Source organism: Acanthopagrus latus, chromosome 1 (genome assembly GCF_904848185.1).
Source record: "Acanthopagrus latus isolate v.2019 chromosome 1, fAcaLat1.1, whole genome shotgun sequence".
Classification (NCBI taxonomy): Eukaryota; Metazoa; Chordata; class Actinopteri; order Spariformes; family Sparidae; genus Acanthopagrus; species Acanthopagrus latus.
The window spans coordinates 32,538,011-32,564,396 of record NC_051039.1 but is presented as its reverse complement, the minus strand read 5'-3'; the positions used below and the strand labels follow the sequence as shown (position 1 = coordinate 32,564,396).

Below are 26,386 nucleotides of genomic sequence, written 5' to 3'. Positions count from 1 at the left end.
TCAATCGAATAATCTGGGTGCCTTAATTCAACTATGAGAAATCAGATCTGGTCTGATTTTAGTCAGATTAACGTGTATGCAACTTAAAGATCCGATCATAGTCGGACTAACCCAGTAATTTGGTTTTCTTAAGTGTCATGTAAACGCACTGAGTGTGAAGGGTTTCCATTGGATGTTTGTCCCATTTTTCAAAGTCTTTGTTTACAAAAGGACCCCACACTTCACTGCCAGAAAGTAAGATTGGTTCGATTACAGATTTGAATATGTTCAGCCAGATTCTAACAGGTATTATGTTTAAAGTCTTTTTTATAGTGCAGAAAGTCCTTCTTCCCTTGTCTCTGAGATCATTAATGGCCAGATTGAAATTCCCTGTAGAAGTAATTTTTAGTCCCAAAAATGTGTAGCTGTGTGTGTGTTTAATGTCAGTGGAGCCCAGTGAGAACCTGTCTGGGTTTCCCTGACACCTGGGTCGTTTCTGGAAGACCATAATGTTAGTCTTTTCCAGATTGACTGTCAGTACCCAGGTCTGAAAGAAGGTTTGAAGATGATCTAGTTGTTGTTGTAATGCCTCTTTAGACAGTATTACATCATCTGCAAAGAGGAGACATTTAACTTCTGTGTCTGACAGGGTGACACCAGGGATGTCTGATTGTTCTAGTGATTTTGCCAGTTCATCGATGTAGATGTTAAACAGGGTGGGGCTCAGACTGCAGCCCTGCTTCACTCCTCTACTTTGGGGGAAGAAGTCTGTTTCCATGTTGCCAGTTTTCACAGCACATTTATTATTTGTGTGCATTGTTTTAATGATATCATAGGTTTTCCCCCTGACACCTTTTTCAATTAATTTCAGGAACAGACCGTTATGCCAAATGAAGTCAAATGCTTTTTTGAAATCTATGAAACAAGAGTGACTTTTGTTGTCGTTCTGGTGGACGTGTTTCTGGATGACGGTGTGGAGGTGTAGATGTGGTCAGTGGTTCTATGTTGTGGTGTAAATCCAATCTGACTCTTGCTCGGGACATTATGCTCACTGGGGAAGTTTTGCAGTCAGCTGTTTAAGACACTGCAGAATAACTTCCCCAGGTTGCTGCTGACACCTATGCCTCTGTAATTGTTTGGATCAAATTTATTTCCATTTTTAAATATTGGTGTGATGATTCCTTTGCTCCAGATGTCAGAGAAATGTCCAATGTTCAGAACCAGGTTGAATAATTTTAATATGGCAATTCTGAATTCATGGTCACTTCAGCATTTCATTTAAAATACCATCAGGACCACTGGCCTGGTTGTAGGGCCTGGATTTTAGCCAGCAGTTCCTCTTCAGTAATTTGGTAGTCTAAAGGGTTTTGATTGTCTCTAACGACTGATTCTAGAGTTTGTAGTTTGTTGAGGAGATCATTTTGGGCTGAATTCAGTGTAGTAGAGCTATACAGGTTTTACAAAGAGCTATACAAAGTGTTTTTTTCCATATTTAACCATTTTGAATACCCAATTCTTCCTTCTGTGGTTTGCCGAAAGAGTGCAATATTTTCCAGAAATTGAGTCAATGGATTCTTCAATTACATCAAGCTGATGCTGTTCATGCTGCTGCTTCTTAGTTCAGAGTGTTCTTCTGTATAATTTTAGTTCCCAACATTGGAGGCGGAGCTAAGGGTAGTCAGGTTGTCTTTGTTTTTGATTTGATAAATTCCTGAGTGTTTTTCTCAGATGTCTGCAGTCTGTATCAAACCACTTTTCACTGGCTGATGTTTTGATCTGTGGTGTTGACACTTTTTCAGGTTGGAGGTCAATGTGCCACATTGTCAAATATGTTGTTAAGATTTTGTAAAGCCTGATTCAGGCTTGACACTAAGCTTTTTTCCAAGTAGCTCTTTCGCTTCTCGATTTTGTGTTTTGATTTTAGTTTTGCTGCAGTCTTCACTGTGTGTGCACGTGTGGCAGGGATGGAAGTTAACTTTTTTGTCCACCTGCCACTGTGGCTGGTAAATGCTAAAATCTACCAGCCACTCAACATTTTTACTAGCTACTTTTATATTTAAGCATCGATGTGTACAGTACAATGCTGAGAACTAATTTTCTTGTAAAAAATATGCACATAGTATTTCCCAATCAGTATGTGTTACCAGAGTTGATTATTCAGTAATTATGTGATACCAGTGAATGATTACAGGGGTGACACTGTCCAAGGGTCATCTACTAAGCCGAGAAATGAAGTCTGAATAGACAAAGCGGTTCAAAATGAAGGTTAGATGGTTAGAAATCCATATCAGTATTTCCCTGCAACTTATTTCATACGTTAAACTGCACTGGACCCACACAAAGGAAGTGGAAATTCCATCATTAGGTGATTAGAAGGTAGTAATAGCAATATCTACTTGCAACTATAGAATTTACTGTACTTAATTATTCCCTATGTTCAACCGTTACTATGTAACGCCACATTTTAATTTACTTCCGTTCTTGTAAACTCCGACAAAAGAGTCGCCAGCTCAGCTGACTGGAGCGCGGAGTAATAATTAGTAGCAGTGAAGAGTTCAAGTGAGGGCCTGCTAGCAGAATGGCCAAGACGGTCATTTCGACTGTTTTCAAATATGTGCAATAACTTTGTATTTTAATTTAGAATAGTTTTTATATAAATTACACAAAAGTCAAAGACAATATGATATGTTTTACCTATTTCGGCCATAAACGGTCATATTGACCGCACATCATTTAGTGGGGTTTCTTTGTTGCATTGTTGGTGCTTCTTTGCGAATGTACTTGTATGTTAATTATTATATAGTTGTATTATATTGCCTTGTTGGCACCATGGGCAAACAAAAACGGGAGATCCCTCTCCGTGAAACAGCAAGCGGAGCTGTTCGGTGCTGAAGTGATGCGACTCTGACTGTGTACCAGGGAAAGCCGAGGAAGAATGTCTGTATCCTGAGCACCGTGCACACAGGTGTGGACACCTTTAGTGGGGCAAAGGCAAAGCCAGAGTCTGTGACGTACAACAACACCGAGTACGGCGTGGACATCCCAGACCAGATGCGAGGGCGTACTCCGTCAAAGGTGGTACGGAAGATGGCCAGTGGCGGTCTTCTATATCATCCTCAACCTGGCTGGGATCAATGCCCGCATCTTATTCAGGGAGCAGCAGCAGCAGGAGAGCCCGGAGGAAAGTCCTGCAGCAGCTGGCAGAGGAGCTGAGGGCAGAATACATGGAGGGGAAAGCGGCCGCGGCAGTCGGCGCAATGTGGGTAGCAGCGGAAGCAACCACTGCAGCAGCAGACACGGACACAGAGACAGTGCCGGTCCGAAAGAGCTGCAAACGGAACCAAACGTCGGACACTTGAAATGCCACAAGCCCGTGTGTGGTAACTGTGCGAGGAGAGCGGAGGTAATCTGTGGAGACTGTGACCAGTGATTGGAATTAACCCGCCACAGTGGCTGGTAAACTGAATTCACCCACATGTGGCGGGTGCTAATTTCCATCCCTGGCGTGTGGTCACGTGTCTGTTATGGAAGCACTGCATTGGTTGGATCTGATCATGTAGCTACAATGCTGCTCTTGCATTGGAAGACACGATTCAGGTTGCCCAAAAAAACAAAAACAAAACTGGACAGAGCTCATGTAAACAGCAAAACTGTGCATGTACTACAGTTTCTCTCGGAGTCGCACTGATGCGAGTGAATGTAATTTTCTATTTGCACATATAGCCCTTTGGAATATTTTAAGCCAGATCTTAATTGGGGGGTTTAATTTGAATAGAACTTTATGTGTACTGAAATATGCTTTATCTGCATAGCTTTAACAAAATTACATGAAGTAGTGATAATTAGGCCAAGGTAAGTGTATTCCACTGTGTGACTCAGTGTTGTCTCTCCCAAAATAAACTGATACTTTCTAGATTGTGATCTTGCTTTCTTTTGAAATATTATAGTTTTAGTTTTATCTAGGTTTACTCTGAATGCCCAATTTACACAATAATCATGGAGTATGTCCAGATATTCTTGCATTCCTTGCTCTGTTTGTGATAACAGTAGGAGGTCGTCTGCATAAAACAGACACTTGACTTCTTTCCCCTCCAAGTCAAGTCCTAGGGCTGGGGAGTTTTCAAGTAGTTTTGCTAATTGGTCAATATATATATTGAAAAGTGTTTGGGACATATTACAACCTTGATGGACCCCGAAACACTGTTTGAAGAAATCCAAAATGTCCAATTTTTATAGCACACTCATTTTCTGAGTATTTCCTTTAATTAGATCATAAACTTTGTCTTCAATACCATCTCTGAGTAACTGATAGAAAAGACCATTGTGCCAAATTGAATCAAAAGCTTTACTGAAATCAACAAAGCAAGCATATATTTTCCCTTTATTTTTTGATGTACATGTTTTTGGATTAGAGTATGGAGAGTAAATATGTAATCTGTTGTTCTATGTTTGGGTATAAAGCCAATTTGTGATTTACTTAATACATTACTATCAGTGAGGTAGGACAGTATTCTTGAATTTAGTATGCTACAAAACAGTTTCCCTAAATTAGAGTTTACAGAAATGCCTCTATAATTATTAAGATTTAGATTGTCTCCACTTTTAAACATAGGAGGAATCAATCCTTTTTTCCAAATTCTAGGGTAAATTCCACTTTTTAACACTTTGAATAATAATAATAATAATAATAATAATAATAATAATAATAATAATACTAATAATAATAATTATTATTATTATTATTATTATTGTTATTATTATTATTATTATTATTATTATTGTTATTATTATTATTATAATAGCTCCTCAATTGTAATTGGACCATCCAAAGCATTTTGGTTGTCTTTTATTGCATTTTCTAATGATTTTATTTAGTCAATAATGGAAATCTGTATGTTTAAACCATTGTTTTCTGGATTTAGATATAAATTTGAGAAATAGTTTTTCCAAACATTGCCATCTTTAATTTTAATGCTATATTTATTTTTGGTTGAATTAGATTTTTTCCACAGTTTCTTGTTTGACAGGTTTCTGAGAAGGGAGCATTCACTGTCAAACCATTGCTCTTTTGCTTGCTTTTTGTTTGATTTGGCATTTGATCTTATCATTTTAGACTCTTTTGCCAGTTTCTAAATATCTTATTTAAATTTTTAGTGGCTAAATTTATGCTATCTTTGTTTAGCAGGTATTGGTTGCATAGAAAAGTATCTAGCATGGTTTTTATATTAGTGTTGTTAAATGAATTGGTGTAATCAGTGAGACTTTGCTCTGTCCACTTGTAATGATTTGGGAGAGGTAAAAGGTTGTCATCGGGGGCATGTTTCTGGGTATGGGTCTCTGCTTTTTTCAGATAGAGTGTGATCTGATTGTGGTCTGGTATGGGATGTTGTGGTAAAACGGCAAATGCATTTATACTTTCTGGGCAGATATCTGCGATACTATCATAGCTATGTCTGTATGTTGTAACAAAGGGTTGGTATAGAGGGGATACATCAGCATGATTATTGCCTGTATCAATAAAATGAAAGCTCCAGGAGCAACTGACAAACTGTTCTGAGGACAGTCTCCAGTCTGCACGTGTCCAGACTTTTTACTGTGACGACCAAGCGCCATCGTAATATCATTAACATTAAACTCGCTTCAAACTCCATTGCATAGCGGACCAAAGCGGAGCTAACTAGTTAGCTGATTTCCAGCTGACTTACCATATTCGTAGGCAGCTATGAATACTATTAAACCGTGGCGACGCTTTTCAGTGGCTCAGGTGCAGTTGCTGGGTCCGGCATGGCTGGGACTGATCCTTTTACGAGGGTCAGTGTCGAGGCAAAGCCTGCTTTGTACTGACCCTCGTTACTGAAGCAGTCCAATGTGAAGCAATTAGCACACACACACAAGCTAATGCGAACCGTAGCCGGCATGTTGTCTTTTGTCTTAAAATATGAAAAGCAACCACTGTCTCTTCTGTTGTTCTGTAGCTGGGACAGAATATAGGCAATTATGTTGATTTTTACAACCAACAACAGAGCTATTTGCATGTCTAGCTTTGAGTGACGACATTGTGAAACACTGCTGTCCCACTGCTGGACACACCGAACTTCACTTCGGGGATGAACGCCCCCCTCTCAGATATCTCCTATCAGAGGAGGCCGGCCTACGATAACAATTCCTTTCGTTACGTAACGAAAGGAGCAGATTCTGAACAGCCTGTAGGAGCACAGTGTTACCACTGGGTGGGCTGCAGAGACCATGCAGGAATCGCTTGTTTTCCTCATTCTGGGAGTTGGCAGGCTCAGGGAGGACCAGCTTATATATGTAGAGACAAGAGAAAACGTGTTTTTTATGATTTGGGACCTTTAATTGATTTTGCTCTAAAGGAACCTTTGTTCTAGAAGCAACAGCAGCGTAGGAGTCTCTTTGTGTGGGTGTATGCAGCTGTGGTCTACGGAGCCACTGCTGGCTTTGGTGTAGCTGTTGAAAGTGGTGGGGGTGCGCTGGTCACTGTGGTTCCTCTGGTTTGGGGGAGGGGACCTTTGATGCACCTAGGAAAGGTGAGGGAGAGGCTGCGGTTCTCCTTGGTGTTCCTGGTGGATGTTAGGGTACCTCTGCTGCTCCTGGAGAGGATGAAAGTCTCTCTGGTGCTGCTTATGAGTGTGAAGATATCTCTGCTTTTCCTTGGGAGGCCTCTCTCTCTGGTGCTCCTGGTGTTGATGGAGGTCTCTCAGGTGCTGCTTGTGACTTTGAGGGCGCCCGTGGTGCTGTTGGTGGTTCTGGTCTGTTGGTCGTAGCATTCTCTGTTCAGAGCTGTCTGTGTTTCCCATTGGAGTCACAGAGGAAGAGTATTTCTTTGTGTGTAGGCTTGCTGGGTCTGTTGTTAGGCTTGTGTTCAGCAGAGAGGTCTGGGGACTTTGGAGGGGTACGTGGGCTGGGAGAATGAGGGGTAGGGCATATTGAGGAGGCTGGGGGCTTGGGAGCTTTGGGAGGATTGATTTCAGATGGAGGGGACATGGCATCTGAATAGCAGTATGTAGGAGGAGCAGTAGCGGTCATGGGTTGGTGGTGAACCTTTTCTTCTAGTGCTGGTCTGGTTCTGCTCTGCTTGATGTTGGTGATTTCCTCTCTTGTTGTCCGAAGCATCATTCTCAGTGATTGGTTATCCTCCTCCAGCTCTCTGATGGCCTGTTGTAGTTCCCTGATTTGGTCTCATTGCTGAAGAATCAGAGCATGGGTCTCATTGTTTGGTTGATAACTGAAGATCTTCTGATACAGTCTGGCCATAGTTTTCTCTCTGAACTCCATGAATTCCCTCTCCAACACTTAGAGTCCTTCTTTGATGTTGTTGGTGAATCTAGGCGTGAACTCAGGAGAGAGTAACTGAAGGGTTGCTGGATATGATGAAGCTCTCTGTCTTGTTTGTGCTGTCTGCCACTGAATATGTTGAGCTTTCCTTTGCTTCCTTTTCAGCCTCCTCTTTCATTTTCTGGAAATTATTTTGAAAATTGTCCAGACAGTTTTCAGATCCTTGGACCATGACTGTAATATTATTGTAGATTTTAATGGTAAACATTGGGCAGGTTTTGTCTTCATCTTCATAAACCATAATCTATCTTCCTTTGCTGATACCATTCTTCTTTATATGCATGAAGGCTTCGGTGAAAGTTGTATGCCATGCTTTTTGGTTGTGTGAAGAAAAGAAGGTTGGACTTTACCTTGCCCCTTTCTGTTATTGTAAAGTCTGCTATAACTGTCTCAGCTGACACCTGTGGGACTTTCACTTTGAAGGTCTTTTTGGCAACAGTTGTGATGTGGCTTGAATACGGTATCTCACAGCCTTGTATCATTGTGGCTGGCTGACTGTATTCTTCTTCGAGGTAAAAAAAATAAAAAATAAAATCTTCTCCTTGGTGCAGCTTTCCTTGTTTTTCTCGGTTATTAACTTCAGTTATCTTCAGTTAGTAGGTTAGCTTACTTCGACTGGTCCTCTCAGACTGATCAGACAGTGTTCTGTGGCAGTTATTGTTGGTTGCTAGCTAACTAGCACTTAGCTGACAGATGAAGTTGTGTCTTTGTCTCTCTCTCTCCCTCTCTCTTTCTCGCTCTCACTCTCTCTCGCTCTCTCTCTGGATGTGTCTGTTCAATTTGGTGGTGTTTTTGCTCCGCACGGTTTGCAGACAATCTAGGTTGTCATATGAGAGGTGTGCCCAGATGTCACATATTCGTATTCATCCTGGACCTAGCTCTCACATTTTTTTTGTTCATGAGGCATACCGTTGCCCTCGGACTGGGTGCACTGCAAACCATTAACGCTAGCATCTTGCTAACGAGCAAATTCAGCTAAAATCGGCAAAAGCTGTGCAACTATGTATCACGTCTACGAAAGTGTGCAAAGTTCTGTAAACTCATCTTTGTTCTCCTTCTGTGTCAATCCTGCTGCCTTTGTTGAGCTTGCCGCGGCTTTTTAAAATGGCTCTGCTACTTCTGCATAGGTCAACCTACCCTCAAAAGACTCGCTCTGATTGGACCTCTTCTCCATCTGTCCCTCCCTAACATTTTCGTCTCATTTTTATTCATTGACTAAAGTATCAGTTATATTTTGTCACAGTCTTCGTCATAATATCTGACTTTTTATTTAGTTTTCATTTAGTTTTCATCTGTGACAAAGGTTTGTGGATGAATATTTTTTGTCATACTCTCCATCAACGAAATTAACACTGGATGGAGCTCACAGAAATCTGGTAGATTTTTTTTTTTTTCAGTTTCTTTGTCTTTTTTTGGGCAAAAAGTAAAAATCCATTTTGACCTTCCCCCCGTGTGTGCATGAAATGGCACGGTCCTACATGAGTGTAATGGTGCTTGCCAGAGTTGTTCTTGCTAGCAGATAGGAGTTGTGCAGTGAGCTCCAAGAGGAGCACCGCAATCATGCTCCCTTAAAGGAAATCTGGTTTTCAAAAAAGGAAAGACAGGAGAGAGAAAAGATAAGGGTGACAGTATGATCTCTATCCTAGGATACCCTCTTGACCCAGTGCAAGTGATGGGAGAGAGCAGGATGATGGATAAGCCATCATCACTGCTGGTGAAAGAGTCCCACCCCCTGCAGGTCACTATCACAGTATTGGGCAGCTTCTTCAGTGATAGACTGATATACCCCAAGTGTGTGAAGGAGAGGTATCACAGGTCCTTCCTTCTTGCTGCTGTCAGACTTTACAGCCAGCACTGCTTCCAGTAGACCTCACTGTGCACTACAAACTCTATACATGGCTCATATCTGGTTTGCACTACTTTTTTAATACCCATATTTATTATTTGTAAATAAAAATACACTGCCACACTGTTTATAATTACATGTTCATATTGTACAGCATTATGTATCTACAAATCTATTCTATTTCTTACCTTTTTATTATATTGTTTATTTTCTACAATTACAGTTTAATGTAATATTACTGTCATTTGGCTGCTGTGGCAAAAAAATGTCCCCGTTTGCAGAACAATAAAGGAATTCTGATTCTGATGTAGTCTGTGAGTGGCTGAAATTAACCTGTTAGCTTAATGTTTACAGTGAAGTAAGCTACATTGCATTCACATTTCTAACCTACTTTTAAACAGTGCAGGTTGGCATTTAGCAAGCCAATTATACTAAATCATTTGTCCCTTCCCCTCTTACCAGACTCAACAACAGTTTTGTCCGCAGCCCTGTGTCCCCATACCCCTCCCCAACCCAGTGAATCATCTCAAGAAGGTGAGCAACAGTGTGTTGACTAACTTGCTTTTAGCATCTTTGCTGGAGCCTGTCAGAATTTATTTAGTTATTTGTTTATATTTATTTTCTTTACTATTACGAACAAATAAAATTGAATCTTTTTCAGTCAAGCACTATAATTATTTTTTGACATAATGATAATTATATGAAACAAAAACAGTCTATACTCCATGCTGGATGTTTGACAATTTCAAGTATTGAGTGACTCTAAAAACAGTACCTTCAAGTTGGATGCTTTGCTTTGGATGCTATTGACCTCCAGTGGGCTCACCACTCACAGGAGGGTTCAGAGGGGGCCGGTGCAGTGTGATTTGGGTAGCAGTCGTGGGCGGGGGCCCCGGCGACCCAATCCCCAGACGGTGACTCTAGCCATGGGGACATGGAATGTCACCTCACTGGAGGGGAAAGAGCCTGAGCCGGTGCAGGAGGTTGAGTGATACTGGCTAGAGATAGTCGGGCTCGCCTCCACGCTCAATCTGGGCTCTGGAACCCAACTCCTTGTGGGAGGCTGGACTCTCTTCTACTCTGTAGTTGCCTGCGGTGAGAGGTGGCGAGCTGGTGTGGGCTAGCTTATAGCTCCTCAGCTCAGCCGCCATGTGTTGGAGTTTACCCCATTGAACGAGAGGGTCGTTTCCCTGCACCTTCGGGTCAGGGATAGGTCTCTCACTGTTGTTTCGGCTTATGGGCCGAACAGCAGTCCAGAGTACCTGGCCTTCTTGGAGTCCCTGGGAGGGGTACTGGAGAGTGCTCCAACCGGGGACTCCGTCGTTCTACTGGGGGACTTCAACGCTCACGTGGGCAGCAACAGTGTTACCTGGAGGGGTGTGATTGGGAGGAATGGCCTCCCCGATCTGAACCCGGGTGGTGTTTTGTTATTGTGCTAGTCACAGTTTGTCCATAACAAACACCATGTTCAAGCATAAGGGTGTCCATATATGCACGTGGAACCAGGACGCCCTAGGCCAGAGGTCAATGGTCGAATTTGAGGTCATATATGCCGTATGTCTTGGACACTTGGGTGAAGAGAGGGGCTGAGCTGTCAACTGATCACCACCTGGTGGTGAATAGGATCCGCTGGCAGGGGAGGAAACTGGACAGACCTGGCAGACCCAAACGTATTGTGAAGGTCTGCTGGGAACATCTGGTGGAACCCTCTGTCGGGGAGGTCTTTTCCCTTTGACCAGATCCCGAGGGAGGCTTGGGACATTGAGTCCAAATGGACCATGTTCTCAACTTCCTTTGTTGACACGGTTGTCCGGAGCTGTGGCCGTAAGGTCTCCAGTGTCTGTTGTGGCGGCAATCCCCGAACCCAGCGGTGGACTCTGGAAGTAAGGGATGCTCCTATCGAGCCTGATTGGCCCGGGGACTCCTGAGGCTCCTGGCAGGCGAAGCGTGGGGCAGCACGGGCAGTCGTGGAAGCAAAAACTCGGGTCTGGGAAAAGATTGGGGAGGCCATGGAGGAGGACTGCCGGTCAGCCTCGAAGAAATTCTGGCAAACCATCCGGCACCTCAGGAGGGAGAAACAGTCCTCCACCAACACTGTTTACAGTGGAGGTGTGGAGCTGTTGACCTCGATTGGGGACATTGTCAGGCATTGGAAGGAATACTTTGCTTTTCGCAGATGATGTGGTCTTGTTGGCTCCTTCGAGCCAGCATGTCCTGGGGCGGTTTGCAGCCCACTGTTAAGCGGCTGGGTTGATAATCAGCACCTCCAAGTCCGAGGCCATGGTTCTCGACCGGTAAAAGGTGGCTTGCTCCCTCCGGGTTGAGGGAGAGTTACTGCGTTAAGTGGAGGAGTTTAAGTGTCTTGGGGTCGAAAGGCGAAGCTCTCGATTTACCGGTCAATCTACGTTCCTACCCTCACCTATGGTCATGAACTTTGGGTCATGACTGAAACAATAAGATCCCGGATGCAAGCGGCTGAAATGAGTTTCCTCTGCAGGGTGGCAGGGTGCTCCCTTAGAGATAGGGTGAGGAGCTCTGTCACCCGGGAGGAGCTCGGATTAGAGCGGCTGCTCCTCCACATCGAGAGGAGCCAGCTGAGGTGGCTCGGGCATCTGTTTCGGATGCCCCCGGGACGCCTCCCTCTGGAGGTGTTCCTGGCATGTCCGGTCGGGAGGAGACCCAGGACACGCTGGAGTGATTATGTCGCCCAGCTGGCCTGGGAACGCCTTGGGATCCTCCCCGGGAAGAGCTGGAGGAAGTGTCCTGTGAGAGGGAAGTCTGGGTGGCCCTCCGGTCCCAATGGATGGATGGATGGATGGACGGATGCTATTGACATCTAGAGTTATAGACTTTATTAATCCTAAGAGGGGCAATTTGTTTGAGTAGCTTGTATGTATGCAAACTGTATGTAGACTGTTGCATGTATGTCTACACAGTGTTATGGGCCATTCTACGAAAACGTGCCATTTTCCATTTGGAGTATTATTTAATTATTTAAGTATTGTTTTCATTTTGTTTAAGGACTTATTTGGTTTAAGTACACCCTTACCTGTTAGAGAGATATGTTGTGCCAGTTCAGGCTATCTTATATATGTTTTTTATTTTCCTAAAATAATCAACATGCACATGCGTGTTTTGTCAATTGCGTTACCAACACCAAATTGTATTAAATAAGCATTTGACGTATTAATAATAATATAATAGTATTATTAGTGTAATATGATAATATTAATAATGAACATGGCAGGGAGAGGGTTAATAGTAACAGATTTGACAGTAACAGATTTAACAATAACAAGTTTGACGAAATGTGTTTTTGGCAGGCGTTACTAGCCATGTGGTTCACACCATTACACCACATGGTGTGCATTCTAGAGAGGCTAAAATGCTTGTTTATATTTACATTTTAATTTAAAATATTTAACTTTTTAATACATGATATTATGGTAACGCAGGTTGACACACTATGATCGTTCCTTTCAGTCAAACTAAACACAACTCAATGAAAATTCATTAAAAGAGAGGAGCACTGACTTGTCTGTTTGGCAGCTTCCTGATAAAAGGCAGATGATGTCACTTCCTGAAAATTATCTCACATCTGAGATGTTAAGGGGGCGTGTTCATCCAAAGTAACACATTTGGGACAGTACTAAAAAGTTTTTGTTTTTTTCAATATTCCAAAAAGGTCAAAATGAAATACATGCAACATAGGTTAACTAACAATTGAGGCTTTTCATAAATTAAAGGTTTTTTTCAGATAATTTGGTTTTATCCTCTTTAAAAGCCTGTTATAGAAAAACGTTACTGAGGGACGAGCCATTTTTGCCATGTTTAAAAGATATACAATACAAAAATCTTTGAAAATAAAAAAAATTCAACGTATGAATTTTTAAAATGAAGATTGTTTGTTTACCATGTCATACTACATTTTACTACTACAAATATTTTGATGTTAATACAGCTATATAACTAATAGCTAATATCTATAGCTATTAATGGGGTAGATTTTGTGTTAGGGACACAAAATGGCAGGTTTTCATAGAATGACCTCTATAGTTGCACAGGTCACTGGCAGTAAACATACTGTAAGTATTGAACTACACGAGACAAGACAGTTGCAAAGGCAGAGTTATGTAAAGCTTTGAATGGATTGATTGGGTCCTAGAAAAGTGGTTTCAACAGTTGCTCAGGGTTTGCATGGTGATGGGGCCCAGTGTGATTATTTTTCATGGGGCCCAAAATCCCTGGTGGTGTCCCTGATTGGTAATGACACTGACAGTAAAATTGGCAGTGATATTGAAGGTAGTAAAAATAAAGTAATATTGCTCCTGATAATAGACATGCGTTGAATATAATTAACAATAACAAACAGTATTGCACGTATTGAAATTGCTCATATTTGTATTTAATTTTTCTTTGTCCAAATGAATTGCATTTTCGCAAGGCTAGACATGCTTAAAAACTCATGAAACTTTTCACAGGTGACACAGAAAATTAAATCTTCCTTTTATGTCCTCAGAGTGTTTTATTTTTGACTCAGACTTTTTGACTTCACATGGTTGGTCACCCTAGAGTTGAATGACGTTTTGTTTGATATGTTTCAGGCATCTGATGGGCCATTTGTTGTGAATCACATGGAAAATCACCCCACATTTCCCACAAATACCCCCCATGCTGAAGCATTTTTCTCCAGCTCTCCTGGTAATGTCCTCACAAAGCGGGCAGGTTGCTGGGAGGACAAGGATAGCTTTCTTGATGTAAGCATTTACTAAATCAGTATACAGACTAAGTGAAATCTTGTGGTAGATGTTGGTCAATAGATTCAGTGTAGCTCAAGTTTAGACAACTTTGCCAATAGGTTGAGCCAAACTTAAGATTTATTTGAAAATGTGTTGTGGTCATTTACTTCTCCTGAAACAATATAGATTAGATAATGGGAAATATGTCTGTTCCAAAAGTGTCTGTTGAAGTGTCTGTTCCAAAAAGTGAGCTAAGAGTGACATTAGAGTCCAACACGTTATTTAAATATACTTACCAAATCAGTTGGGGTTAAAAACGGTTCTAGGAAGATGAATCTAAATTCATGCAACTAGACTAATTCAACACAGGTTCAAAAATAGTCAAGATAATTGCATGTGGTTGCTATTCATAAACAGTCCATGAAGTTGAACATAGATTAAATAAATCAAACCACAGAAAAAAGTTGTGTTAAAGAGAGTGCAGCAATGTTCACAGCCGTGGAGCAGCCCTTACATTTGGAAACCTACAAGAATTTAGCATCCAGTCAAAAAAATGGAAAAATGGCTGCCAAAAATAAGATGTGGGATAGAGGCTAACAAGAAATTACTGACTGATTGAATGCCTAAATAGGAACTATGACTATAAATTTGAGGTGGCTTGGTAGCTCAATCAGTAGAGTGTGTGCGCCCATTGTATTGAGGCCGAGTCCTGGGCAGGGGCACAGGTTTTAGTCTGACCTGCGGTCACTTTGCTAGGGAAAAAAGAATGTGAGGGCAGGTGATAGTTAAACATTATTCAGAATGGTAGATATGCCTATAGGCTATAGAAGTACTCTACAACTGTATTTGTCTATTGCAGTATAAGATGATATAAGAATGAATTACCATATTACTAAAAGGGTTATTTTTCTATTTCATCATTTCTATCTACCACACAGGTCAAGGTCCTTCTTTATAGACTTTTACTTAATTCATTTAAAAAACTTACACCCACTAAACACATCTTAAAGTTCTATTTCTTACATCATTTTAAATGTATTAATCTCAGCATTAACCAGTACATTTTTAAACATATTTTCCTGTGAGAAAAATAGTGGCATATGGATTCTGTAAGAAGTCTTTATCATCTTTTGCAGTTGTACTGTTAACTATTTCTGTGGCTATTATTATTCCGTTGGAGTCATTTAGATTGAGACCTATTTATGAAGCCTAAGCCTATGATTTTAGGGTCTATATCTTTATCAGGAACGTAAGTGGCATTTTGGCAACAGCCCGGTCGGAATTTATTACACTTTGCCAGTTCTGGAAAGACTTTGACAGTGGAAGCTGCTACAACTATGGGAGAGTGTATATTTAACAACTGATGGCTTGAACAACCAGAGTTCGGTTGGTTAAAAGCCGAATCTCTTAACAGATTTGAAGTGCCGTGTACGCTCTGCAAGAGGACCCTCAACTTTGGCACAAAGTGTTGGTGTCACACACAAAATCGGAAAAAACACCAGTTAGCTTCTAAAAGTCTCTTTTGTACATCCTTGTCACCAGTTCCCGGTCCGACTTCATCCAGTTCTGCTCAACCCAAACTCTGCGCTGCCTCTGCCATCTCGTAGTCAAGTGTCCTTCAAACCATCTTCGGCTCAACTCCGACGTTGAAAGCGGAGGTGCTTTGGATTTTTAACAGCATTGCTAAACATTTTGGCAACAATTTTGGATGAAAAAATGTGTACCCCTCTCCTCCAGTTTGATGTGAGGGGAGGTATGTGACAGCCCCTCCTATCCTCCCTTTCCAGCAACCTCTGGTTTTCCACTTCTGAATAAACTGAGTTGAACTTCTCACACACGCACACCAGGGTTATTATTGTTAACTAAATGAAATTCCCAGATAAAAATTTAACTAAAATTACTTAATCACTTGTTAAACTAATAAAAACTAAACCAAAATAAAAAAAACTAACTGAAAAACTAAATTAAAATACAAACTAATGAAATATAATAATGAAAATGTAATGAAAACTAATTAAACTATAATAACCCTGACACACACTCACTCACTCCATTCTTCATTCTTGTTTGAGTTGCTCTGTGAATGGCAATACATTTTGTTATTTTTCAAAGTAATTCTGGGACAGCGTTTTTCCTTACTTTTTCATACTTCATGTCGGTCTTAAATTTAGTTCAAAATTGTCTTAAAAAGGTCTTAAAAAGTCCTAAGTTTGACTTGTTCAAACCTGTAGAAACCCTGATTATGGTCTTTTAATAAAGCCACAAGTTCATTACATACTAAGTGAATAACTGTGCCTTAAGTGTGACAGGAAGAAGCACAATCACAACACAAAGCCTTTAAAATAAAAGGAAATGTAGGTAATTCTATTTAACGAAAAAAAAAAAATAGCTTCAGGAGTAAAATGGTGTAGTTCGTGGTCATCTTGCAAGCCAGATAGAACCATCATGCAGGCCTGAACCAGCCAGCAGGCCAAACAATGTTCATGTCTGATCTACTTTTATCAATAGAGAACCTTTATGACTTGTAGAGATGTGCTTTAAGTTCTGTGCTGAAACACTTGAAGGTGTAAAGATCCCAGGATCATTGGATCCACTCCAACCAATATTCCAGGGCAGGTTGAACACATGCCAATTTAAAATGGAATATCATTTTTTCTTTTCTGTCACTCAGTTACCAGAGGTGGACGAAAGGCTCTCAGCACTGGAAGCTCAAATAAAGAGTCTTCCTGGGCTCCACAGGCTCAGCATTCTGGAGAAACGCATTGAGGAGCTTGAGAGACAGAGACACACAGACAAGGTAGACAATACATTCTGTTCTCTACTTCTAGAGGGTAGTCATTTATCTTAATTGGGTGGAAAGATAGTACATTTTAATAAAATATGCAAATGCATCCACCTTTTCCAATTATCACATTCTATTCCAGAATGAAGAGGTCATTACCATATCCAGAGAGAGCTGGGAAAATCTGATGAACAGAGTCCTATTATTGGAAACTAAATTAGAGCTGAGCAATACACAGGTATGAAAAGTGCACATTTACTGAAATATTTTATGTTCATAAATGTAAAATGTTTTTGAGCTTGAAATAGCACTAAACCTGTATTTAGAACAATGCTAGACTTCTATTTTTATATAAAATGATCATTAATGTTGCATCCTATCTGTCTATCCAAGTCAAAAGCCCCAGCCCCATGTTCATCATCTGCCTCCTCATATTCTTCTGATTCTTCAAAGGTGAGACACAGCAGAGAGCCAAGCACTCCCCTGTCACTATGCATAAACAAACATAAACTTTTTCAGCTTTTAAATGATAGTTCATTATTTTGTTGCCTGGCAGTGCATTGAAAGAAGACATTGTTTGAAAAACCCAAATATTTCTGTGCTTTCGTAGATATATTTTGGTATCTAAAGTGCCTACCAATCCACAAACAACAACAAGGTAACCCAGTTAGTATTTTTGTGGAATGCGTGGGTCACAAAACATTGGATTCTAGCCATCCAGATTTTGGCCTCCTTGCACTAAAAAATGGTAAATTTACTTTTTTGTACAGCACTTGTCTACTGACTACTCAAGTAATAGTGCTAGTAAAAGTGCTTTACAACATGGGTCACATTCACCCATCCACACACACATTCATACATTGATGGCAGAGGCTGCCATGAGGGGTGCCGACCTCCTCATTTTTGCACTCATTTGTTCCGCATTCACTCATACACTCAGTGCGTTTACATGCACAGCTTAGTCAGATTACAGCCATAGTTCGACTAAGCCACTCAATCAGACAATTGCAATTATCCGAGTATACATGCTGGTGAGAAAATCGGATTATTGGGCCGGAGCATGTCATACACTAGGTGGCGCTGTACCCATTTTAACTAGTGGTAACAGAAACACCTCCGGCTGACCTCTTTACGTCACCAGCTGTCTCGGCATTCAAGAAAGATGGCGTACAAAAAGCAAGACGAAGCTACACCTTTCGTATGTGGTGTACATGATAATTAAGGCCTCCACACACACCGCCCAGACTTCCAACTGCCTTATCCGACCACTCTCCAACCACTCCCTTGCCTCTTGTCTGACCCGTTCGGGAGAAAAGTTGTATTGAAACACACTGCTTCAACGTGCTGCCTACTCCACAGTAGTGTGTACATTCTGCACTTGCGCGAGATGCAATAAGCAGGTGGCGCTTGTGTTGTGAGTTGTAAAAGAGAGGCTTATGCACGCAACTCTCTTTACTTTCAATCAAAACAAAACTCAACTATTTCAGATAAAAACAGCTGCATACTAAACATGCAGCGAGGCATTACCTAACGAACACAAAGGAATTCGTCCTGAACAGACATAACATCTACTTTCATGCCAGGACTGCAAAACATGTAAACGGGGAATGGGGGAATGGAGTGCGTAGAAAACCAATGCACACACAGTATTCCGCCCCTCCCACAAACCGCGCTGATTTGCTAGCACACCGCCAATCAGAGCGCGAAATCCGATCGCTGGAATGTAGACATGCGGTAGTAATGCGACTATCAATTGAATAATCTGGGTGCTTTAATTCGACTATGAGAAATCCTATCTGGTCCGATTTTAGTCAGACTAAGGTCTATACATGCATCTTAAAGATCCGATCATAGTCGGACTAACCCAGTAATTCAGTTGTCTTAAGTGTCATGTAAACGCACTGACTGATGGAAGAGCCATCAGAAACTATTTTAGGCAAAAATCGTCAAAGAGGTGGAATGTGGGTGGAGCTGAAGTGAATGTAATTAGTTTACAAGCCCATTTTTCCAGAAGCTACAAAACTAGCTAAGCTAACAGCTTATCAAGAGGGGTAACTAGACTTAAACAAGTTAAGGCAATTGAGAAATAAAGAGAACACGCAAAAAAGTGTAGAAGCATCAACAACAGGATGGAAGGGAGAAACTGAAGCAATAACTAAACAAAAACAACAACAAAACAAACAGTCAAAGAGAAAAAAAGGTTGAAGGGCACAACTTTAGGGCTCAATCATCAATCAATATCATCAATATCCCTATGAAATAAACAACAGATCAAAAGTAATGTACCCCATCCTAAAGGAGAACAGGAAAAACACCAAACGTGCAATCCTTGTGACTGACAAACTATATTTTGATGGACAGTTATGTCACAACTTTTGTGACCGGACTAGAAAATAAGGCGTAACTGTAACAGATGTCTTTCATTTGGGTTAATATCTGCTTGTCTGTGTTGAATGAATGCACATGAAGGGTTGATGATGACAACTACTGGCTTTTTTTCTCATGCCCACACCTACATGCATGCACCCCTCATCATCATTACGATGGCAAACAGGCAAAACAGTTCTCTGAGTAAAGTCATATCCCATTCATCTTACAAGAAATAACAACAGAAACTGGAAAATGGCTTAAAACAAGGGAGTAGACAACTTACAAACCACTGCTCGAACCCACAGAAGAAATAAAAGATGAACTTGCTTAACAAATCCACAATATCATCCACAAAAATAGAGTTGCACGCTATATAATTTGAGCATAGTCACCACCATGTATATGTACCCAGTAGTCACATTGCAGGGCCTGCGATGTAGGAGGCAAATGAACTCATCTAATTTTAAGGTTACCTAACACACACTGTGCATGCAGCCCATCAAATACCTTCAAATACTTCACATGTACGCATTCCCTGAATGCAGCTGAATCACCATATAGGCCACGCCCATTTCCACCAAGAAATTGTTTTTGCAAAATAGTGAAATGTGCAAATTCTTTTTTGATCTTGAACCTTTTCAAATAAAATCTTTGGACCCTTACAATACAAAGTTATTAAATTCATTTTGATAATGCAAAGATGGGTTGGTTATGAAGCAGCAATTTCCTGTAGCAGGCATTCGAAACATTGTTGCATATCTTCTGAGACCAAAAGAATAATGTGATGATTTTTTTTTTTTTTTTTCAGAATTTTATCAGTAACAGTTGAATACTTACTTTACTCACTTACTTCTCTCCCTAACAGTACTAATGGGCTTCTGTCACCTCTTTATATAATGTTAATGTTATTAATATAAACTGTATTTTTTCAAACTATATCTAGTCAATAATACCATCCAGCCCTACCACGTGATGAAGTGTTGTGTCAAACCTTTTCTTTGTCCTTGACCGCTTTTTCACCTCCCCCCTGCAGATAATGCACTGCTCAGTCCACTCTCTACAATTAGGCCACCATGGAGGTCGAAGTTGATGTTGAATATTCCCGTTTTGGAATTGTCCAATTGTCAAATGTACTTGTAACTGTAAATGCCTTAATGTATTGCATATGACTGACTCACTAATAGGCGAAATCACATTAAGGAATTATTGTACATGTTATCGCCAATGTGGTTAATATACCAACCAATCAGCTTGATTTCATCTGTTTTACAAAATAATGTTTCACTATAGCACACACTGTATCGTTTGTTTGAACATTGCAAAAAAATATGTAGGAGGAACTAGCTAGTCATCTACACGCATGTCTAATGCTTTCAGGCCATTTCATGATGTGGCAGTAAGCAAAGTTGTTTGAGAGTTCTGAAAATATTTTCTTGTCTCCTGTTTCTTTTCCAGGAAGACCTCATGGACAGGGTAGAGAGAATCACTAACATGTAAGTTTGAAATTAAATTTGTTCAATATTAAGCAATGGTCTGAGTCTTTCTGAAAATGCTCTTGTCAGCAGACCTCAGGAGTAGCCACATGAGAAAAGAGGGGATCATTGAGACTGTTGGTATTCCCATTCACACAGGAGAAGATGCTTAAAAGCCGCAGCGTTGGTTTGCCAATTCTCCGCCAGTGGTGATTCACACAGAGCAAAGCATCTCCACCTTAAAGACTAACCGCCGTGAATTCACACAGAAAGCCGGCGCTGCGGCTCTTAAAGAAGCGTGACGGTGACATCTGATACAACTGTAAACCACTGATCAAACCATATTCGCAGCTGACTAATTGGCCTACTATCTTCCTTGCATTAGCGAGTGAGTGTGTGATGCTGCACTGTGACAGCAGACCCTCGTGTACAGCCAGCTGAAGTGTGACACAGCCCCGCCCACGCTTATATTTCTTGCATTGTCAAATAAAATGACATGGACTCATTGCTTGTTTATTTCCCATCTCCTCGATTGCCTGTTTTACATGCTGTATGAGATCGACGAAACTTGTGAACATGTGGTACCGCACATTGTAACTTGCAAGTGGAATCAATGGAATGTAATACTGAGATGGTAGTGAATGCCGGGGATTGAAAAACTTCAAATGATGAAGAAAACCCTCTACCACGGAGATGGGCTGGTTATCCAAATCGATTAATTCAGTTACCTTTTCTGTAATGTTCTTGGCCATGTCGCTGTCTCAAGGATATTTCTCTTGAGTAAACTTCTTGTATTCCTTTGAGTGTTTGTTTGTCATATCAAATTTGTAGAATTAAATGCAGCTCTTCTATTTCCCCCTCGTGAAACGGTCATATTGCCGATGTTACATGTCGCCGTTGGACTGCATTCGTTTTCTAATTTAAGATATTTCCACACTGCAGACATTTTATGCACATGTATGCCAGAGTAATGCTACGTGTGCTTCTGCATTCTGCCACAAATTGGCTAGGCATGGGTCAGGTATTGGTAAACATAATGACTGGCCACTGCTGTCAACGATTTTTGTGCCTCTGATTCATGTCTTCATGTCACTACGCAAGTAGTCCATTTATTTGTCACGATGTAAATTCCTTCTCCAGAGCCTGCAATTGTTGCGAAAGGTTGTCTGATGTGTCAGTAGCCCTTTTTACACAGCGTCTCCACATTATTTCCGGAGCGGTGGTTCACCGATTCTCCGCCAATGGTGATTCACACAGAGCGAAGCATCTCCGCTGTACCGCCGTGTAATTCACAAAGAAAGCCTGGACCGCGGCTCCTAAAGAGCCGTGACAGTTAATGTTTCCCAGGTGTCCCCCCGTTAATCTAAACCTGCGGACAGTTTATAATCATATAGATACTGTTATAATGTGTTGTGATTAAGATCCTGGCCCACCAAACGTTGTGTTTTTCGCGCTAAATTACATAATTACATAATCACCATCAGTGAACAGGACGCTGTCTGACTCCCTCATTTGCGGGGACGGAGGCTGTTTTCTGAGGGAGAGTTCCCTGAAGTCTTGGTCCGGAGGGCTGACGGTCGTAGTTAAAAGTTTTTTGATGGTGACAGATACTGTTTTTTTCGGGCAGAAATGTGACAAAGAGTCGGCAGGACAAGCAGGAGGACAGACAGGAGGACGGACACTTCTCCACATAGAGCTGTGGAATTTTTTTCCTCATATGAGTTGCCAACGACAGTTACAGTTACTACGTTACTTTTGTTTGGTCCTTTAACGTTGCTTTGTGGGACATTTCTCTGTATTTAGTTGAGTGAAGGACCTGTGCAGTTATCTGACTAGTCAGACCGACACGCCCTCGCTCCGTGCCTCCACCTTATCTGTTCACACTGGTGCGGTTCACCAACAATGCAGCCCCGATACTACCTCCAGAGGCAGATAAGCGCGGGAGTGAAATTTTCCCCCTCTCCACGTCTGAAACTTTCACAGAGAGGAGGGTGCTGAGAATTGGTGCAGGATCCCTGCATGCGAGCAGCAGTGTGAATGGGGCTACTGTTTCCCCTATATGCATTCTGCTGCTGGATTTTCAGCGCCGCCGTGAAAAAAAAAGACATGATTTTTATAACTTAGGCGAATGGCAAATTGAAGTTGCACACAGTGAAAGCACTACATCCTAAGTTATCTTGAAATCGATATTGTTGTCATTACTGCTATTTGTATAATTTCTACAAGTCACCGTTTAAGTTGAGTGACTGAAATCCTCGTCATGCGATTCAAAGGCTGCAACAGGCGACTCATTGAACCGGGGTGAAGTTAGTTTTAGGTTGGATATTCGGCAGATATTTACTCTGGTCCAGCCACGACTTTACTGAGGTTTGTCCAGTGTTAGCAGTAGGAGGACGGTTAGCTCACCTCCCAGAGCCTTGCGCTGAATCGCTGACTGATTTAGGGACCGTCACTAAATTACTTGGCACAAATATACAAAATAATTGCAATGTTTCAATATCTTCGATGTCATGTGGCCCAGGGACTCCAAACTAGCAGCAGATTGTATTAGTAAACTGGATGACTGGAAACTGGAAAAAAATGTGCAGCTGATTTGACCAAGCAAACATGAACCATGGCTGGCTTGACCACAGTACAGAACTGGACATGGTGGTGATTTCCCTGCTGTTTCTGAAAATATGTACCACAGTCTATGCTACCATCACAGCCTTCACACTCTCCTCGTCTCTTCTCTTGCTCCAGCGTCTAATATGCACACCATTGCCCCCCAACATAGATGCGTAGCAAAGTCGGTCAGACTGGGGGCTGAAGAAGAACAGAGGCCACTGACATCCTGCACCGCTTGGGATTGCGAATTTAAATTGAATTTTGGAACATTTTTTGCGGGGGGCGGACTTGAAAACAAAAAAGCAGTTTTCTTTGTAGTCATTTGACAAAATGAGCAGGCTTGAAGAAGAAAATGAAAATGCAATTTGGATGATTTATTACTCATTTTATTTGTGAGCCACATAATGCAGCGATGACCTTAAAATGAAAAAGCATTTCTGCTAATGCATTTTAATTTTCAAATTTGACATTTCAAATTGAATTTTGGTACCTATTTGCTGGGGCATCTTTTGAAAACTGAATCTTAAATGTCATTTTCTTCATTTTAATTAATTACAAAATGAGCAGTCTTGAAGAAGAAAATGAAAATGTGATTTGGATGATTTATTACTCATTTTATTTATGAGTCAAAAAATGCAGCTATATTCTGAAAAAGGAAAAAGCATTTCTGTTACTCCATTTTAATTTGAATTATGGAACAGATATGCTTCCATAGTCTCCGGTTTCAAACAACCACAGTTTCAGTGTTACAAAAGTGCGGTTGCATGTGGACAGAACAGTAAAACCGGGAACATAACTTCACGGTTGCAAAATTAACCAGGCTGGTGTGTGTTAGGGTTCCTTAGCTGAAGCCGACAGCGGGCCAAAAAAATGTAAAGAGAGACATAGAGGAGCCGTATATTTTTCTGCTTTTTTGTCCTTTGCCAATCACACCTATGCAATTTACAATAGGACTTATAAATTGCCAGAACAGTAAATTATAAGTATAATATAATATATAAACATCCCTTGCCATTCTCACTGCGATTTCCACATTACTTCACATCTTGAATATTTATTAGATATATATACATGTTAAATGCTTCATATTTGAGAGGCAGAGTTAACAGGCTCATTGTTTTAATTTCTTCAGTCTAACATTTTACTGCCTTTATGAATTTTATTTAATTTAAGAAGTGAGAGAGCAGTCAGGCCACTCATTTTTGTCGCGATGAACCATGCCACTTGTTTTCAGTCAGGATGCTTTCTATTGCTCTTCTGTAAAAGTTGAAAAGAATTTAGCTGCATAATTGAGCCTTCTTAATTTTCCTTAGGAAGCCTTTTGTATGAGGACCATGGTTCTGTGAAAAACCTTTCCCCTGCTCAACTCCACTGATGTAGACAGGGGTGTGTGTATTTCTCTCCTGTTTTCTAAAATCACCAATCAACTCCTTGGTTTTGCTGATGCCTATGCACCACAAAGGTTGTTGATTTCCTCCAAATATAAACTCTCATCCTCGTTTGTAATGTGGCTAATGATGGTTGTGTAATTCACCTACTTAACAATAAAGCTCTCTCAATGTCTTGGAGTGCAGCCATGAGTGTCCAGAGGAAATAGGAAGGGCTGGTCACATAACCCCTGGGTTTTGACTACAAAAGTAGAAAAGGTGCAAGTGGCAGTCAGAAGTCCAGTTGCAGAGTGCTGTACTCAAGCCCAGAGTGTAAAGTTTTTCACTCAACTTGGTGGGATTGTGTTGAATGCTGAGCATTATTTATCATTTTCAAGGTGCGTTAAGACTGATGGGTATGACATCCTCTGTGGCTCTGTTGGTTTTAGACTGTCTCTGCAGATGTGATGCCATCCACAGGACAGTGGAAATCAATTTACGGATAGACAGACCATTTAACTTCAGTTTAGGTAGCCACAGGTTTAAGTGCTCCCCAGATGTTCCTCCTCCTTTCCCTCTGACTTAGTGGGCACGGTCTCAGCCCGATGGTTTAGGGTTCTGATGACTCCCAGCTTTTGCTAGAGTTGGTGATGAGAGATGAACAGCAAGTACTGATCTGTGTGTGTAGGTTTTCTGTACACCTCAATGTTGAGGCTTCTGTCTTCTTTAATGTGTACTGCACAGTCCACAAAGTCAAGGGGAAGGAGAAGGAAGAGAAGCACATCATGGGAGAACTTAAAACCTATGGCTACCCAAACTGGACCTTTGTCAAAACCTCTAAAAGATCCAGAGAAGACAGAGAGAAGGAGATGGAAAAAACATATGGTTTGAAAGAAGTGTAAAAGAATCTTTCAGTGTCAAAGTGGACAACCCTCTAAGAAAAGAGGTGGTGGCCTATGACACTACTCATCACCCACATACAATGCTGTACTGAGTATTCTCCCCAGACACTGAACAACCATTCACACTTGGGCTCACCTAGCCCTAGCAACCCACATGAAGGCCTCTACAAGGACACTTTCTTCTGACAGCTTTTGATTTAGCACTGGATATACCAACAAGCTCTCTTGTGTTTCAAATGCTTACTGCACATATAAGTTTTAAATGAAATACAGAAAAATTCTCCTGATTGGTTGAGCTACTATATTTAATATAATTTGTAGATTTGCACAATTAATTTGTGTGTGTGTGTGTGTGTGTGTGTGTGTGTGTGTGTGTGTGTGTGTGTGTGTGTGTGTGTGTGTGTGTGTGTGATCTGTAGGCTGCGGAGCACCTCCTGTCTGCTGAAGAACACTGAATCCTCTACGACACCGTGCAAATAAATTACAAAAAAATAAGTTATTTCGGTTTATTGTAATATCACACAACAATTCAGGTGCACTGTTATGTATTTGTGGTATTGTTAATGTTGTTTACTTTTATTACAATTATTTACCTTAATTTGTTCATTACAAAGCTAGCTATGAGTAACAATCTGTGTTCATTCATAAAATTTAGCCTCAACCTTAACCTTGGGATCATTTGCCCCAAACTGATACAGTCCTAAACTATATTAGAAACATACTGAGTAAAAAAAAACTGGCAACAAGGTGTGTGTCTGTGTCTTTGTTTTGTACTGTGTTTGGTACACATATGAACTTTGATTGCTTTTCCATGGAGTCAGAATCATACATTTTTATCCTTGAGCTGCGGAACGCTACTGCACTCGGTAATCGTTGCGTTGGGACTTCCCTACCCCAGGAAGCTGTTGCAGGACCACTGCAGGCTCCAGCAGCTGTCTGCAGATTTAGAATTAAGGCTAACAGAAT

At 41.0% G+C, this 26,386-nt stretch overlaps 1 protein-coding gene across 9 annotated transcripts in view; it reads left to right on the top strand.

Moving 5' to 3' along the window:
- Positions 1 to 26,167, top strand: part of cep44 (centrosomal protein 44) — a 43,922-nt gene extending 17,755 nt beyond the window's left edge. For 4 of the 9 annotated variants that reach the window (XM_037100808.1, XM_037100846.1, XM_037100824.1 and 1 more), the window contains 7 exons: positions 9,644 to 9,715; positions 13,786 to 13,938; positions 16,592 to 16,717; positions 16,845 to 16,940; positions 17,096 to 17,155; positions 20,528 to 20,565; positions 20,704 to 21,060. In XM_037100808.1, the coding sequence (XP_036956703.1) occupies positions 9,644 to 9,715; positions 13,786 to 13,938; positions 16,592 to 16,717; positions 16,845 to 16,940; positions 17,096 to 17,155; positions 20,528 to 20,565; positions 20,704 to 20,794 (636 nt within the window). In that variant the 3' untranslated portion in view covers positions 20,795 to 21,060. Of the gene's footprint in view, positions 1 to 9,643; positions 9,716 to 13,785; positions 13,939 to 16,591; positions 16,718 to 16,844; positions 16,941 to 17,095; positions 17,156 to 20,527; positions 20,566 to 20,637; positions 20,667 to 20,703; positions 21,061 to 25,839 lie in introns of those variants that run through there. The other 5 variants (XM_037100837.1, XM_037100815.1, XM_037100855.1 and 2 more) reach the window with 5 other exon arrangements.
- The last annotated feature ends 219 nt before the right edge of the window (positions 26,168 to 26,386 follow it).